The following is an 18,467-nucleotide window of genomic DNA, read 5'->3' as shown; positions in this document are numbered from 1 at the left end:
ATAGAGATTAAATGTATTACATTTTGAGTTTGCATCCCAATATAACATTTTATATGTATCACAGAGGACAGAAATATAACAAAACCGCTTGACAAGGAAACACCAGACTTTCGACATAAAAAAAAGAAAAGTTGAGTAATTAGGAAAAATATAATTAACATTTCACCCCTGAAGCCACTAAAGAGAGATTTAGTCATTTGCAGAAAAGGGTTACCACCATTGCATCATGTACGGCAGGTAGCCTGGTGGTTAGAGTGTTGGGCCATTAACCAAAAAGTTGCTGGATCAAATCCCAGAGCTGACAAGGTAAAAATCGGTTGTTCTGCCCCTGAGCAAGGCAGTTAACCCATTGTTTGCTTATGGCAGCCCCCCCGCACCTCTCTGATTCAGAGGGGTTGGGTTAAATGTGGAAGACACATTTCAGTTGAATGCATTTAGTTAAACAAGTGACTAGGTATCTCCCCCTTCCCTTTGGATGTGGTAACAGAGTTTGTATATGTGATCACTGCAGGATTTGAACAAGAAGATTTCCAAATATAGCTGTGAGCAGCAATGAACGGGTTCACAGGATGACAGAAAAGATGCAAGATCAGTTGGATAACTAAGCTAGCACTCTATTATGTACAGTGGTGGAAAAAGTACCCAATTGCCATACTTGAGTAAAAGTAAAGATACCTTAATAGAAAATGATGCAAGTAAAAGTGAAAGTCACTCAGTAAAATACTACTTGAGTAAATGTCTAAAAGTAAACACAGCAAAAAAAGAAATGTCCTCTCACTGTCAACTGTGTTTATTTTCAGCAAACTTAACGTGTAAATATTTGTATGAACATAACAAGATTCAACAACTGAGACATAAAGTGAACAAGTTCCACAGACATGTGACTAACATAAATGGAATAATGTGTCCCTGAACAAAGGGGGGGTCAAAATCCAAATGAACAGCCAGTATCTGGTGTGGCCACCAGCTGCATTAAGTACTGCAGTGCATCGCCTCCTCATGGACTGTACCAGATTTGCCAGTTCTTGCTGTGAGATGTTCCCCCAATCTTCCACCAAGTTCCCAGGCATTTCTGAGGGGAATTGCCCTAGCCCTCAGGTGCATTTTCATTCATTGTTAATGGGTCATTGAGCAAGCATGGGAAATAGTGTTTAAACTCTTTACAATGAAGATCTGTGAAGTTATTTGGATTTTTACGAATTATCTTTGAAAGACAGGGTCCTGAAAAAGGGATGTTTCTTTTTTTGCTGAGTTTATATACTTAAGTATAAAAAGTAAATGGAATTGCTAAAATATACTTAAGTATCAAAAGTAAAAGTATTAATAATTTCAAATTCCTTATATTATGCAAATTAGACGACACAATTTTTATACTTTTTTTTTAACGGTTAGCCAGGGGCCCCCTCCAACATTCAGATGTTAATTTACAAATGAAGCATTTGTGTTTAGTTAGTCCGCCATATCAGAAGCAGTAGGGATGACCAGGGATGTTCTCTTGATAAGAGTGTGAATTGGAATATTTTCCTGTCAAAATGTAAAGAGTACAATGTATGGAGTAAAAAGTACATTATTTTCTTTAGGAATGTAGTGAAGTAAAAGTTGTCAAAAATATAAATAGTAAAGTATGGTACAAATCCCCCCAAAAATGACTTAAGTAGTACTTTAAAGTATTTTTACTTAAGTACTTTACACCACTGATCATGTAGGAACTCTTCCTTTATGTGAAATCAGTGAAAGCACCACAAGGATGACACAAGTGAAATTTAGTCTAGTGCTGTAGGTTGAATGCATCCAGTAATCATTCTTAAAGTTGTTACTTAAATATTATAATTCAGACAATAATAATAGGTTTCACAGCTTTGCTGCGAACCCCTAATAAGAAAATAACTCCAAAAAGACACCAGAAAGGTCCCTTTCTCTAGCCAGCATCAATTCTGTCGCTATTGCCCTTTTGTTTTTGGGGCGGCAGGTAGCTTAGTGGTTAAAGCGTTGGGCCAGTAACCAAAAAATTGGTGGATCGAATCCCTGAGCTGACAAGGTAAAAAAAATCTGTCATTCTGCCCCTGAACAAGGCAGTTAGTTAACCTGCTGTTCCTAGGCCATCATTGTAAAGAAGTATTTGTTCTTAACTGACTTGCCTAATTAAAACAAATTATGCAACAAGAGGTGTGTCATAAAATACAGCATATGGAAATGTTTGTGATCAAGACAGGCTACATGGCTTGTGCTTTTGTGGAACACTGAGATGTATAAGAAAGCATTCAAAGTTTGAAACACGATAACACATAAACGAAAACTCAGAGTTAAGCTAGCTATATTTTCACCTCTCAAGATAAAACATTTACAGTTTAACATCACAGCTTTTATAAGTGTTATTTTAAACAGTTAAATGTTATTTTACAAACTGTTCTGTATGGCCATGGTATTACTGTGGATTGCACTATACTGTTACTAAATTTAAACTTCCTGTACATCAAACCTTAATGAGGTTAATTAACAATAAACAAAATGTGAGGATATACATACATTTATTGGTATATAAATCAATATTGCGAACAACATCCTTTTCAAATGAACTAAAATATTATGCCTCGTCAGCTCAGTGAGGAAATATTTGTGTGTATTCATTTTTATATCTTTTAACACTAAATATCATTATGTTCAAGGTGTACCAAATATTTCAATACACACAAAGTGTAACACCATGACAGTGTTGACAATTCAAATCAAGAATTATGTTGAAATTAACCATAGACAAAAACATCAAATGTGATTTTAGATCCTGAGTTCCTGTCACATTCGTCGTATGAAGGAGACCAAGGCACAGCGTGCATTCTCTTTATTAAAATAATTGAACACCGAAAAAACAAACAAACAAAATAACAAGCGACAGGTGACGCTATACAATAGTGCTGCTAGGCAACTACACATAGTCAAGATCCCACAACTAACAATGGGGAAATGGCTACCTAAATATGATCCCCAATCAGAGACAACGATAAACAGCTGTCTCTTATTGGGTACCATATCAGGCCAAAATAGACATACAAACACCTAGATGACCCACCCTAGTCACTATCATGCCCCAAACAACACTGAGAAAAACAGCTTACTTTGGTCAGAGCATAAAAAATGTCAAAGAGAAATGTCACTCAAATGTGCAGTAAAATAAAAATAAAACTTGCTTAATGCATTATTCCCTTAATAAAATAGGACATATTTTACACTTTTGAAACACACAAATGATCATATTTGTGTCATATTACATATTTAATGTAATAGCATTTATATCAGAGATGGGTAACTTTGATGAGGGTGGGGGCCACAAAAAATCTGAACTAATAAGGTGCCGCAGTTGCTCATGGGTCTGCGTACCCATTTGTGCATACGTAATTCAGTTAATTTAGAGCAATTCTACACATTTTGCCATGGGTGTAGAGAAAATGTTGCAGTTTTAAAACAAGTTTGCTGCAATTCTACAGATTTTGCAATTCGACAGATAAAAGATTGAGCATTTTTATAACTAATTTCCTGCAATTATACACATTTTTCCATAGGGTGGAGAGAAATGGTTGCAGGTTTTAATATTATATCTGAGTGAGACTGACTAACAAAATCAGATGTCTCTTAATGACAATAAGTGTAACTAAATTCATACGTAAAAAAATATATGTATTTATTTATAGAGTTGTTGAGTTATACTTGAGGGGACACCGTTTGGAATTATGGTATGCTGAAATACACCCTGTAGTATTTTGAGAGAATAAATGCTATCTTAGAAGATCATGTTTAAATTGTGATTACAAAAAAATTGTATAGAATCATTTGTGCGGTTAGAAACTGCAACAGAAACAGTTAAAAACTGTTCGACCTAAAAATACTATACATTTATCAGAAAACCAAAGCCTCCCAGCCTACTGAAACACATTGCGTTACCCGCCACTAAGGTCAAAATGACAGCTGCAATTTGAAAAAATAGTAAACAGATTTGTACTTAAAATGCTAAATGTACGTACAATATAAAAATGTATTAAATATGCAGCATATCGACTCGGAAAATTACATAAAAACAGGAAGCATTTTTTCAATTTCTTTCTTCTTCTGACAAATAGATAAAAGGAAATGATCTGGTCCCATGTGAAATCTTTCCTCTATAGCTGTATATTTAAAGAGGAGAACAAAAATACCTGTCTTCACAGCCTAAGTTCTGCTGTGGCACTTGGATCTGTGAACAGGTGTTGGACCTGTGCTTTTTCTCTTACGTAGATGTCTCTTTTCCACAAGGCTTTCTTCCTGCTCTTGATCTGATGAAAGCAGGACCACCTCAGGATCGAACTTCTCAGGTGTTACTATTTTGCTGTGTCTTGTGGATTTACGCTGGGGCGTGGCCTTGGAGTTGGGTGTGGTTGTGGGTGTGGCAGTTAACCTCACTCTCAGAACTCTCGTTAAAACCACTGGAGCCTCCTCTTCCGCAGAGCTCTTCAGCTCTTCCTTCTGAGTTGGAGCAGCTCTCTTTTCCTCTACCTCCATCTTCTCCCCCTCCTCTTTCTCCTCCTCCTCATCGTCTTCTGCCAACTGTAAATTAAGGTTGTCCACCTTGACCCCGACTCCATCCTCTGCCTCTGTCTCACCGCTCTCTACATTTTCCATACCATTCTCCTCAATAGTTTCTTCTTCCTTCTTCTCCTTCTCTGTTCCATTTTCCTCAGGCTTGACACCACTCTCAGCCACTGAGGCCACTTCCTCCTCTTCTACTACGCTTGCCTCTTCTGCCATTACCTTATCAACCTCTTCTTCCACCTCATCTACCGCTTCAGCTGTTTCTACTTCAGCTGCCTCTTTTGATGTTTCTGTAGTTTTCTCCTCTGTGTTCTCCTCTTCTTCCTTCTCCTTGGTTTGCTCTGCCATAACCTCCTCTGGCTGATGTGTGATTGCTTCTTCTTTTGCCTCAGGAGCACCACTGTCTGCTTGTACTTCAGTGTTTCCTTCGTCCTCTACCATCGCAACATCTGCCTCCATCTTATTCTGTTCTACCATTTCCTCCTCCACTGCTTTTCCTTCCTCCACAGCTTCTGGCACAGGTTCAGCTGCCTCCTCCATCTTTTCAATCCCCTTTACTTCCTCTTCCTCAGGTTCTTTGCAAGCTTGTTTGGAGTTGCATCTGGGTGTGGCAGGAGCAGATTTTCTTCCTCTCCTCAGAATGTTGGCTCCTACTACCAGTGCCTCTTCTTCCTCCTCCTCCACATTTTCCTCCACAGCTTCCTGCACAAATTCATCCATCTCCTCAATCTTTCCTGTCTTCTCCTTCTCCTCTTCCTCGGCTTCTTTGCCTCTTCGCGTGGACTTGCATTTTGGAGGAGTAACAGAAACGCTTTTTCTTCCTCTCCTCAGGAATCTTGTTTCTACAACTTTACCCTCTTCTTCCTCGGGTGGTAAGGCTTTCTCCTCATCCTCAACCGGCTTTTCCACTACTTCCTCTGCTACACTTTCCACCTCTGTTGCCTCCTCCACTTTTTCTGACTCTTCTACCACAGTCACCTCAGTTGTTGTTTCTTCCACTGTTTCTTCTTCCTCAACTGTTGCTTCAACGCCGGTTTCTTCCTCTACAGATTTAATTTCCTCCTCAATATTTTCTTTTGCCACTGTCTCGTCTTTCACTGGTGAAGTTTCAGGTGCAGCTTCTGCTTCCTTCTCCTCCTCTACATTTTCCTCTTCCTCAGTTGTTGCTTCCTCCACATGTTCTTCCTCTATCGCTTCTGCCTCCTCAACCTTTTCATCCACAGTAGCAGTTTCAGCTACAGCTTCATTTACCTTTTCCTCCTCCACCTTTTCCTCTACAGCTTCAGGCACAGGTTCAGCTGTCTCTTCTACCTTTTCTTCCTCCCCAGGTTCTCTGCGGGCTCGTTTGGATTTGTGTCTGGGTGTCGGGGCAGATTTTCTTTCTCTACTCTGAACTCTGGCTTCCACTACTGGTGGCTCTTTTTTATATCCATTTTCCTCTTCTGGCTCATCCTCCTTTTCTACTTCATCGGGTTGTTTGCCTCTTCGTGTGGACTTGCGTTTTGGAGTCGGAGTAGCATGAACACTTTTTCTTCCTCTCCTCAGGACTCTTGTTTCTACAACTGGAGGCTCCGCTTCCTCCTTCTCCTCTGGTGGTGACGTCTTCTTCTCTTCCTCAAATGGCTTTTCTACCACTTCATCTGCAACATATTCCACTACTCGTGCCTCTTCTTTCTCCGCTTTTTCTGCCTCTCCTATCATAGCAACTTCCTCTGCTAGTTTTTCTATAGCTATTTCAAAAACTGTTTCCTCTTTCTTCTCTTCATCCACTTTTTCCTCTTCAGTTGTTGCTTCATCCACCTTTTCTTCCTCTATGTTTTTTGCTTCCTCTTCAACCTTTTCTTCCACAGTAATAGTTTCAGCTGCAACTGCAGCTTCAGTTTCCTCAATTTTTTCCTCTTCCACTATCTCCGTTTTTTTCTCTTCCTTCATCTTTTCCTCTTCCTCGGTTGTTGCTACCTCCTCCCCCCTTTCTTCTGCAACACTATCCTCTTTCACTGATTCAGGTTCAGCTGCAAATTCACTTTCCTCTTCCTCTTCATCCACCATTTCATCTTCCATTATTTCAGTTGCTTCCTCTGCCATTTCCTTCTCCACTGGTTTTTCTTGCTCCACTTTTTCTTCCTCCTCTATTGCTGCAGTTGCTTCCTCTGCCATTTCCTTCTCCACAGCTTTTTCTCTCTCCTCCCTTTTCTTTACATAATCCAGCATAGGTTCAGCAACCTCCTCTACCTTTTCCTCCTCCACCTCTTCCTCAGGTTGTTTGCTGCCTTGTTTGGATATGCATCTGGGTTTGGCAGGGGCCGATTTTCTTCCTTTCCTCAAAACTCTGGCTTCCACTACTGTTGCCTCTTCTTCCTCAGCTGCCTCTTCCTCATCTGGTGCCTCCACTTTCTCATTTTCCTCGGGTTGTTTGCCTTTTCGTGTGGACTGGCGTTTTGGTGGAGTAACTGGAACACTTTTTCTTCCTCTTCTCAGGACTCTTGTTTCTACAACTGGGGTCTCCTCTTCCTCCTGAGGTGCTGTGGTTCTCTCTTCTTCCTCAACTAGCTTTTCTACTGCTTCACCTGCTACATTCTCCACTGCTGTTGCCTCCCTCTCCATTTTTTCTGCCTCTTCAATTACCTCTGCTAGTTTTTCTCCCATTTCTTTTTCTGCCTCTTTCTTCTCTTCCTCCACTTTTTCCTCTTCCTCAGTTATTGCTTCTTCCACATTTTCTTTATCTGCGTGTTTTGCTTCCGCCTCCACTCTTTCTTCCACAGCTGTAGCTTCCTCAATATTTTCTTCATCTGCTGACTCCTTTTCTTCCTCCACAATATCTTCTTCCTCTATTATACCTGCTTCATACTCCACCCTTTCCTCTGCAACACTCTCTTCTTCCACAGTTGTAGCTTCAGCAGCAGCTTCCTCTTTCTCCTTTTCCTCCACTATTTGTGCTTTCTTCTCTTCCTCCACATTTTCCTCTTCCTGATTTGTTCCTTCCTCTTCCTCTGCTTTTTCTGCTTCCACCTTTTCTTCTGCAGCACTCTCCTCTTCCACTGGCGCAGTTTCAGCTTCCTCTTCCTTTTCTTCCTCTCCTTTTTCCTCCTCCACAGCTTTTTCTTCTTGCACCGCTTCTGCCACAGGTTCAGCTGCCTCCACCACCTCTTCCTCAGGTTCTTTGCGGGCTCGTGTGGATTTGCGTCTGGGTGTGGCAGTAGCAGGGGCTGATTTTCCTACTACCCTCAGGATTCTGGTTTCCTCTAATGGGGTCTTCTCTTCCTCAGCTTCCTCTTCCTCTTCTGGCTCCTCCACCTTCTCTTCCTCAGGCTGTTTATCTTTTCTTGTGGACCTACGTTTCAGAGTCAGAGCAGCAGGAACCCTTTTTATTCCTCTCCCAAGGACTCTTGTTTCTACAACTGGAGCATCTTCTTCAGGTGGTGAGGTCTCCTCTTCGTCAGATGGTGAGGTGTTCTTTTCTTCAACTGGATTTTCTACCACTTCATTTGCAACAAATTCCACTTCTCTAGCCTCTTCTTTCTCCTTCACGTTTTCTGCCTCTTCTACCATAGCAACTTCCTCTGCTAGTTTTTCTATAACTGTTTCCTCTTTCTTCTCTTCGTCCACTTTTACCTCTTCCTCAGTTGTTGCTGCCTCCACCTTTTCCTCCTCTATGGTTTTTGCTTCCTCCTCCACCTTTTCTTCCACAGTAAGAGTTTCAGCTGAAACTGCAGCTTCAGCTTCCTCTATTTGTTCTTCCTCCACTATCTCCGCTTCCCCCTCTTCCTCAGTTGTTGCTACCTCCTTCACCTTTTCGTCTGCAGCATTCTCCTCTTCCGTTGATTCAGGTTCAGCTTCGGGTTTCTCCTTCTCTTTCTCCACATTTTCCTCTTCCCCAGTTGTTGCTTCCTCCTCCACCTTTTCTTCTGCAACACTCTCCTCTCCCACTGGTGCCGTTTCAGTTTCCTCTTCTTCCTCCACCATTTCTTCTTCCACTATTACAGCTACCTCCTTCTCTGCCATTTCCTTCTCCACTGGTTTATCTTGCTCCACTTTTTCTCCCTTCTCTATTGCTGCTGTTTCCTCCACTTCTTTTTCTCTCTCTACCATTTTATCCACAGAACCCAACACAGGTTCAGCCACCTCCTCTACCTCTTCCTCGGATTGTTTGTGGCTTTGTTTGGATTTGCATCTGGGTTTGGCAGGGGTAGATTTTCTTCCTTTCTTCAAAACTCTGGCTTCTACTACTGGTGCCTCTTCTTCCTCAGCTGACTCTTCATCTGGCGCCTCCACTTTCGCAGGTTGTTTGCCTTTTCGTGTGGCCTTGCATTTTGGTGTAGTAACTAGAACACTTTTTCTTCCTCTTCTCAGGACTCTTGTTTCTACAACTGGAGCCTCCTTTTCCTCCTCAGGTGGTGTGGTCTTCTCTTCTTCCTCAACTGGTTTTTCTACTGGTTCATCTGCTACATTATCCACTGCTGTTGCCTCCCCCTCCACTTTTTCTGCCTCTTCAACTACCTCTGCTAGTTTTTCTACCGTTTCTTCTTCTTCTTCTTCTGCTTCCACCTCTTTCTTCTCTTCCTCCAATTTTTCCTCTTCCTCAGTTATTGCTTCCACTACGGGTGCCTCTTCTTCCTCAGCTGCCTCTTTCTCCTCTGGCTCTTCCGCCTTCTCTTCCTCAGGCAGTTTGCCTCTTCTTGTGAACTTGCATTTTGGTGTTAGGGTAGGCGGAACGCTTTTTCTTCCTCTCCTCAAGACTCTTGTTTCTACCACTGGAGCTGCCTCTTCCTCCTCAGCTGGTGAGATATTCTCCTCTTCCTTAGCAAGTTCCTCAACTACTGGCTGCTCCTCTTCCACTCTCTCCTCCTCAGCCTCAACAAGTTTCGTGAGACGAGTGGATCTTGGTCTGCCTCTTCTTTTTTTCCCCTCCTTCGAGGATTCTTCGGCTGTTTCTTCTTTGTTCTCTTCTTTGTCTTCATTGGTTCCTGCCACCTCCTTTGGAACCTCCTCCGTCTCCTCCTCCTCCTCAATCTCCGAGGACACATTATCAAGCTCAATTGCTATGTCCTCTGTGGCTATGTCAACGACATCCTGTAAAATATAAACTTTTTAAAGAGCCTGTGTCACTTAAGCCTCCTTACTCCTGGACACTTGAAAAACAGATGAATTGTTTACGAATCTTATTACATTTATATATACCTCAGCTAACTCCTCTTCGTCGCATTCAGCTACAGCAACAACTTTTTCATTCTCTTGCTGATGCTCTGAAACTGGATTCTCTTTTGGGGTATCCACCTCTGCTTCAATATCCTCAATCCTACACCACACATATATTCCAAAGTGAATGACCTTCATTTTAGGCAATAGTTATTTAACTGTTTGTGTGTTTTACTGGACATGAACATTTGAAACAAAGCAGTATTCACATTCTGTTACCTGATGACTTTCTCTGATTTGCTTTCCTCCGAGATATTCTTGAATTTCTGGCCACTGCTCCTGCCTCTGGTTGTAACCGGCGTTTCTTCCTTCTCTGGAAACATCATAAAAAATGATGTTAGGAGGTGAAACTCTGTCGTTTTAGAGAACATATGTTAGAACTTATTACAAAGATCCAGTACATGAAACAACCAATACTTGCCTTTTGTCACTTTGACCAGTGTAACGTCCTCCTATAAACAAAGTAAATGTATGTTATTATGTAAGCAAAACAATAAACATTCCATTGCAAATGCTATAAGTCAAAGTAACACAAAACTAAAATAAATATTGAACAATAGAGATTATTTGTCACATAACATGTTTTATATTCTTTACATTAAATCTATTGTTATATTTTAAAAATGTACCACAATTTTAACAGTGTACTCCATGGCTTCCTGTATGCGTGATGTCACTTTCTCCATTACCCCCTCATTTTCAGCCCCCACACGGTTCGCCACAGAGTGCTCCGTAAAGGGGAGGTACTTGGATAAGGCTGAGGGAAGAAGTTACAATTCCATAATTTTAGTGAGAAATGTCTCTGTTCAAGACATACAGTGACGTGTCATTCTAGCATCCTAAGTACAGCAATATAGACACTTAGGCTATATTGTGCACGTCTGGGATGTGCACGTCTGCCATTTTAAACCTGTGATAAACATACAGCTCAGACCCATAGCCTGGATCTTGTTGGCTATGTTAGTCCTCTGGCTGGGTCTTCCAACACTCTCCACCTCCCACAGCAGGTCTCTGTCGGCCGGGTACAGGCTCAGGTACTTCCCACACACTGGAAAACGATAAGAAGTTGTTAAGGAAGTGGACTGGTAGGCTGATGGCTGCAGGTTAGGAGAGGATAGGGAATGTTTTGAAATCTTTCAACCATCCTTGTATTTCTCTGTGTGAACATTGTAAGTATTTCAACAACTAATCAAATGTTATTTGTCACATGCGCCGAATACAACAGGAACTTAACCGACAATGCTTTAAGAAGTTAAGAATAAAAATGAATAATAATAAGGTAGGGGGAGCAGGGGAATCTATCAAATAGCGCACCTCTAACTTTGTACAGTACTAATGCAATTAGTAATGCCATTAGTTGTGCAATTTAGTTTGTGTGTTTATTGTTTGAAGTGCAATAGTGTAATAATTCAATTCTCTTTTTTTATTTGTATTTATATACTACAATTTGTTTCTATTTGTCTTTGTTACTTCTTTCTGAGATTTATGAGTCTTATTTTTATATATATTTATATAGTCTTAAATGTTATGATTATTTATTTGTGTTGTTCCAAATGTCTGAATAAAAATGACAGTTAGTGCAGAATGGTGCTTTTTGTTGTTGAAGGGGGGGGTTCATCCAGGGAGCCATACAAGCTAGAACTGCCACTGTGCACCGGTACCGCTTGCCGTGCGGTAGCAGAGAGAACAGTCTATGACTAGGGTGGCTGGAGTCTGACAATTTTTATGGCCTTCCTCTGACACTTCCTGGTATGGAGGTCCTGGATGGCGGGAAGCTTGGCCCCAGTGATGTACTGGGCCGAACGCACTACCCTCTGTAGTGCCTTGCAGTCGGAGGCCGTACAGTTGCCATACCAGGTAGTGATGCAACCAGTCAGGATGCTCTCGATGGTGCAGCTGTAGAAACTTTTGAGAATCTGAGGACCCAGGCCAAATCTTTTCAGTCTCCTGAGGCGGAATAGGCTTTGACGTGCCCTCTTCACGGCTGTCTTAGTGTGTTTGGATCATGATAGTTTGTTGGTGATGTGGACACCAAGGAACTTGAAGTTCTAAACCTGCTCCACTGCAGCCCCGTTGATGAGAATGGGGGCGTGCTCGGTCCTTTTCCTGTATTCCACAATTAGTAAAAAAGGTTGATGATTACCTTTGTACATAACTTTTGAAAGGGGGTATCTCAACCCAAGGCAGTCCTCTTTGAAACATTCAACAAAGTTCTCCAGCATTTGAAGGCCCAGGCCGTTGTCACGGTGACACTTCCTGACGAATATGGAGTCCATGATAGGAAGCTGATAGCACTGGGTTAAGAAGGTACTGCACAAGCTGCCTATAGGGAAAACAGGAAAACATATGGAGACTCATGACTACAGTAGATAGTCAGAAACATATATAGAATGTACACTGAACAAATATATAATCGCAACATGTAAAGTGTTGGTCCCATGTTTCATGAGCTGAAATAAAATACCCCAGAGATGTTCCATACGCACAAAAATCGTATTTCTCTCAAATTCTGTGCACAAATTTGTTTACATCCCTGTTACTGAGCATTTCTCATTTGCCAAGATAATCCATCCACCTGACAGGTGTGGCATATCAATAAGATGATTAAACAGCATGATCAGGGTAGCCTAGTGGTTAGAGCGTTGGACTAGTACCCGGAAGGTTGCAAGTTCAAACCCCTGAGCTGACAAGGTACAAATCTGTCGTTCTGCCCCTGAACAGGCAGTTAACCCACTGTTCCTAGGTCGTCATTGAAAATAAGAATTTGTTCTTAACTGACTTGCCTAGTTAAATAAAGGTTTAAAAAAAACAGGGGTACTTTGTGCTGGGGACAATAAAAGGCCACTCTAAACTGTGCAGTTTTGTTACACAACACAATGCCACAGATATTTCAAGTTTTGAGGGAGTGTGCAATTGGCATGCTGACTGCAGGAATGTCCACCAGAGCTGATTCCAGATCATTTAATGTTTATTTCTCTACCATAAGCCACCTCCAATGTCATTTTAGAGAATTTGGCAGTACATCCAACTGGCCTCACAACCACAGACGGCGTATGGCGTTGTGTGGGCAAGTGGTTTGCTGATGTCAATGTTTTGAACAGAGCGCCCCACGGTGGCCGTGTGGTTATGGTATGGTCAGGCATAAGCTACAGACAACGAACACAATTGAATTTTATTGATGGCTTTTTGAATGCACAGAAATACAGTGATGAAATCCTGAGACCCATTGTTTTAAAGGTATATGTGACCAACAGATGCATATCTGTATTCCCAGTCACGTGAAATCCATAAATAAGGGCCTAATAACATTTATTTCAATTGACTGATTTCCTCATATGAACTATAACTCAGTAAATTCTTTGAAATTGTAGCATTTTGCATTTACATTTTCCTTCAGTATACAGTGCCTTGCAAAATGCCCTTGGCATTTTTCTATTTTGTTGCATTACAACCTGTAATTTAAATGGATTTTTATTTGGATTTCATGTTATGGACATACAAGAAATAATCCAAATTGGTGAAGTGAAATGAAAAAAAACAAGTTGTTTCAAAAAATTCTAAAATATTAAAAACCGAATAGTGGTGCCTGCATATGTATTTACCCCCTTTGCAATGAAGCCCCTAAATAAGATCTGGTGCAACCAATCACCTTCATAAGTCACATAATTAGTTAAATGAAGTCCACCTTTGTGCAATCTAAGTGTCACATGATCTGTCACATGATCTCAGTATACACACACCTGTTCTGAAAGACCTGAGAGTCTGCAACACCACTAAGCAAGAGGCACCATCAAGCAAGTGGCACCATGAAAACCAAGGAGCTCTCCAAACAGGTCAGGGACAAAGTTTTGGAGAAGTACAGATCACGGTTGGGTAATAAAAAAAATCTGAAACATCCCACTGAGTACCATTAAATCCATTATTATAAATATGGCACCACAACAAACGTGCCAAGAGAGGGCCGCCCACCAAAATTCACGGACCAGGCAAGGAGGGCATTAATCCGAGCGGTAACAAAGAGACCAAAGACAACCCTGAAGGAGCTGCAAAGCTCCATAGGACTACTTTAAGCCATACACTCCACAGAGCTGGGCTTTACGGAAGAGTGGCCAGATAAAAAGCCATTGCTTATTGTAAAAAATAAGCAAACACATTTGGTGTTCGCCAAAAGGGGTGTGGGAGACTCCCTAAACATATGAAAAAAGGTGCTCTGCTCAGATGAGACTAAAATTTAGCTTTTTGGCCATCAAGGAAAATGCTATGTCTGGCGCAAACCCAACACCTCTCATCACCCGGAGAACTCCATCCCTACAGTGAAGCATGGTGGTTATAGCATGATGCTGTGGGGATGTTTTTCATCGGCAGGGACTGGGAGTCTAGTCAGAATTGAAGGAATGTTGTATGGTGCTAATTAGAGAGAAATTCTTGAGGGAAATCTGCTTCAGTCTTCCAGAGATTTGAGACTGGGACGGAGGTTCACCTTCCAGCACAACAATGACCCTAAGCATTCTGCTAAAGCAACAGTCAAGTGGTTTAAGAGGAAACATTTGTAATGTCTTGGAATGGCCTAGTCAAAGCCCTGACCTCAATCCAATTGAGAATATGTGGTATGACTTAAAGATTGCTGTACACCAGCAGAACCCATCCAACTTGAAAGAGCTGGAGTTTTTTCTTGAAGAATGGGCAAAAATCCCAGTGGCTAGATGTGCAAAGCTTATAGAGACATACCCAAGAAACTTGCAGCTGTAATTGATGCTAAAGGTGGCTCTACAATGTATTGACTTTGGGGGGGGGGTGAATAGTTATGCACGCTCAAGTTCCGTTTTTTTGTCTTATTTCTGGTTTATTTCACAATAAAACATATTTCAAAGTCGTAGGCATGTTGTGTACATCAAATTATACAAACACCCCTAAAATCTATTTTATTTCCAGGTTGTAAGGCAACAAAATAGAAAACATGTCAAGGGAGTGAATACTTTCTCAAGCCACTGTATATATACACATTGGAAAGAATACAATATGTATAAACGTCTATGCGAAAATGCGCATTGGCTTTGTGAGTTAGGAACTATCTTTGTTTTGCACACATATGCTGTTCTGTATTTAAAATTTTCAGTATTAAAGGTCACCCATAGTTTACTAAACAGCACATAGACACTTGAACTCTACTCCATAATACCTGATGTGTGACAAGAATTGAGCATCAATGCTTTTATCTTCAATGTCAACGCCAGGATCCTTACCTGAAGGTTTGACTGAGTAGAAGCCGACTGCCTGTCCGTCTTTCCAGAGGATCTTGGCGTTGTCGCTCTCCCCGTGGCAGAGGAAAGGTAGTTCGTCTGAACTCATTTCCATAGCTCTGTACACCACACGATTCAAAATGTACAGGACTATCCTCTCCCCTAGAGTCTCCACCTATAGAGGAACACATAGCAAAACACACAACCACATCAGTCAGCACCCCTGTGTGTCTCATTCAATTCACTGACCCAATACTATCTAATTCTTGTTAAAAAAAAACATTTAAAAAATAAACACACCAATATATACCTATTGTCTCTTGGATGCGTCTTATTCTACATTTACTTTTGCAGCTGTATAATAATTTCTGCAACAATAGTGAGAACTCTTACACATGCTATTTCTCAACAACCAGGTGGTGTATTAGTACACATACAGCTAAAATAGTTTTCAAAGATAGTACCTCCACACATCCATCTCTGGCAGGGTCTGCTGTTTTTAGGATGTCCTCCAGTGACCACCATCGATCCAACAAGTACAGCCCCACCGCTGATAGAGATAACGCACACAACAATTACATACAATACATTTGAAAAGTATTCAGACCCCTTCACAAAATGAAAATATCACATTTACATAAGTATTCAGACCCTTTACTCAGTACTTTGTTGAAACACCTTTGGTAGTGATTTACAGCCTTGATTCTTATTGGGTATTTGGGGAGGTCCTAAGCACTCTGGAGCAGGTTTTCATCAAGGATCTCTCTGTACTTTGCTCCGTTCATCTTTTCCTTGATCCTGACTAGTCTCCCAGTCCTTGTTGCTGAAAAACGTCCCCACAGCATGATGCTGGGGATGGTATTGGCCAGGTGATGAGCAGAGCCTGGTTTCCTCCAGACGTGACGCTTGACATTCAGGAGTTCCATCGTGGCTTCATCAGACCAGAGAATCTTGCTTTTCATGGTCTGATAGTCTTTAGGAGCCTTATGGCAAACTGCAAGCAGGCTGTCGTGCCTTTTACGGACGAGTTGCTTCCATCTGGCCACTCTACCATAAAGGCCTGATTGGTGAAGTGCTGCAGAGATGGTTGTCTTCTGGAAGGTTCTCCCATCTCCACAGAGGAACTCTGGAGCTCTGTCAGAGTGACCATCAGGTTCTTGGTCACCATCCGGACCAAGGCCCTTCTCCCTCGATTGCTCGGTTTGGCCGGGCAGCCAGCTCTAGGAAGGGTCTTGGTGGTTCCAAACTTCTTCCATTTAATAATGATGGCGACCACTGTGTTCTTGGGGACCTTCAATGCTGCAGACATTTTTTGGTACCCTTCCCAAGATCTGTGCCTCGACACAATCCTGTCTCGGAGCTCTATGGACAATTCGTTCAACCTCATGGCTTGGTTTTTGCTCTGACGTGAACTGTCAGCTGCAGGACCTTATATAGACAGGTGTGTGCCTTTCCAAATCATGTCCAATAAATTGAATTTACCACAGGTGGACTCCAATCAAGTTGTAGATACATCTCAAGGTTGATCAATGGAAACAGGATCCACCCTAGCTCAATTTCGTGTCTCATAGCAAATGATCTGAATACTTAAAGTATTTCTGTTTTCTATCTTCAATAGAAGAAAAAAAAATCAGCTTTGACGTTGTGGGTTATTGTGTGTAGATTGATAAGATATTTTTTTCATTTAATACATTTTTGAATAAGGCTGTAATGTAACAAAATGTGGAAAAAGTGAAGGGGTCTGAATCATTTCTGAATGCACAATATATAGACTAAGAATACAATAAACTTTTAGAAATACTATATGTACCGCTTTTAAATACATATTATTACATTGTTAACTGTTACAATTGGTAAACATTTTCATGATTAATTTTACAGTTCCCGAAGGCACAAAAGACACAGTGGCATTACATTAGCCTCAGGTGGGGGGGGGGGGTCCAGTTTATCCATTAGCAGTCTCCATTTTGTGTCAACATCATCAACAATTTCCTCATAAGACCTCATTTACCTGTAAACTGGTCCTGTGGGGAGAACAGGGCGAGGACTTTCTGTCTCAGGTCGGCTCCATACAGAGGGACGAAACCCACATTGGAAAGCCCAATGGGCACCTGGGTGAGGACAGGAGCACAAGATCAAAATTCAACCATTTAATCTATTGGGGTATAATTTAGCATATAGTAGAACAATTCTAGGGATGCTGTACATTTGAATTCCATCAAATAGGCTACTTCCTATGAAAAGGGGAAGATTTCATAATATAACTGTTTTGTCATTTTAAAGTGGCGAAGCGGACCTGGAATAACTGTAGCACTGGAAGTATGTAAATCTAGCCAAGGCAGATTCAATGACAGATTTTTGGCAGTCAAATCTGACTAATTTCAGCAAAGTAGGAGTATGTCACGCGTCACTACTTCACAGGAGAGCCATTTGAACGTAAACGTTTTTTGGTAGAAATGCCTTCTGGAACTTGCCAACTTCCATGTACCTTAATAACAATCTTGTATGCCATCTGTAAATACAAATACAATTGTTCGCCAATCATGGCTAAAGGGAAGATCTTTTCTTTTTCTGTGGCAAAACCTGAGCTGATGTGTTTGTAATCCTTTCTAACGCAGCTTTAAAAAAAAATGTTTTTAAAGATATCACGTAGTAGAACTGCAAAGGGGTCGCTCTCCACTTTCCGGAGGATCAAGTTTTTTGAAATCGATATCAACACTGTGGAATTGGAGTATGATAGCTAAGGAGATTAAGAAAATTCTGGCGTTTGATTGCAAATATGCAGACGGAGTCGAAAAGAGAACACACAGAAGGCTGTTGTATAAAACAGCTGTCTCTGGATTACATCTTCAAACTAAGGCAACCATGATATCCGTGACAGAGAGGGAGAAGCGTCCATCCATTTATACGGGTGAGATTGTCTAGCTAGCTACATTTTCAGATATTACACGTTTCTAATTTTGTCAAAAAGTTGGGTTAATTTCAAGTTAAAGCGTACTGTTAGCTAGCTAGTTAATGTTAGCTGGCTGGCTTGCTAGCTAATGTTACATGCATGATCTGTGTAATAATATTATTCGTATCTCAGAGCCATTTACATGGCTAATTATAGCCTAATGTTAGCTAGCTAGCTATCATTGAACCTGGTTGGTTAGCTCCCTGCAGATTCATGCAGGGTAGTAACATTATGAGTTGGGATTATGGTTAATTGTTTAGCTAGCTAGTTAAATGTCTAATCAAAAGACTCCACTGTGACAACTCTCAATAGACGTAGCTGGTAAATTCGTCAGAATAACTGACACATTTACAAACGCGCAACACCTGTTGAATATGGCTGGTGTAAGTAAACGTTTGCAAAAACGCAGCACAGTTGCAGACACCAACATAACATAAAAACAGCCTAACCAGCTCTGCTAGGGTGAGTAAAATGGTCAGAGTGAGCTGTTCTGTCTGGAAGTATTTAGCAAGCTAGCC

General features: G+C 41.2%; 1 protein-coding gene across 1 annotated transcript in view; it reads right to left on the bottom strand.

The window, feature by feature from the left end:
- Positions 1–2,824: 2,824 nt before the first annotated feature.
- The window catches only part of LOC115112502 (titin-like), a 30,485-nt gene continuing 14,842 nt past the window's right edge, over positions 2,825–18,467 (bottom strand). Inside the window, exons 3-12 of the mRNA XM_029639601.2 lie at positions 17,008–17,107; positions 15,461–15,546; positions 15,000–15,171; positions 11,900–12,079; positions 10,682–10,804; positions 10,386–10,513; positions 10,178–10,208; positions 9,976–10,069; positions 9,739–9,856; positions 2,825–9,630 (exon numbers count right to left, since the gene is read on the bottom strand). Of these exons, the coding sequence (XP_029495461.1) occupies positions 4,201–9,630; positions 9,739–9,856; positions 9,976–10,069; positions 10,178–10,208; positions 10,386–10,513; positions 10,682–10,804; positions 11,900–12,079; positions 15,000–15,171; positions 15,461–15,546; positions 17,008–17,107 (6,462 nt within the window). The 3' untranslated portion in view covers positions 2,825–4,200. The remainder of the gene's footprint in view (positions 9,631–9,738; positions 9,857–9,975; positions 10,070–10,177; positions 10,209–10,385; positions 10,514–10,681; positions 10,805–11,899; positions 12,080–14,999; positions 15,172–15,460; positions 15,547–17,007; positions 17,108–18,467) is intronic.

This window comes from Oncorhynchus nerka, linkage group LG27 (genome assembly GCF_034236695.1).
Source record: "Oncorhynchus nerka isolate Pitt River linkage group LG27, Oner_Uvic_2.0, whole genome shotgun sequence".
Taxonomy (NCBI): Eukaryota; Metazoa; Chordata; class Actinopteri; order Salmoniformes; family Salmonidae; genus Oncorhynchus; species Oncorhynchus nerka.
Note: the sequence above shows the minus strand (reverse complement) of the source record. Positions and strands in the feature narration are given on the sequence as shown.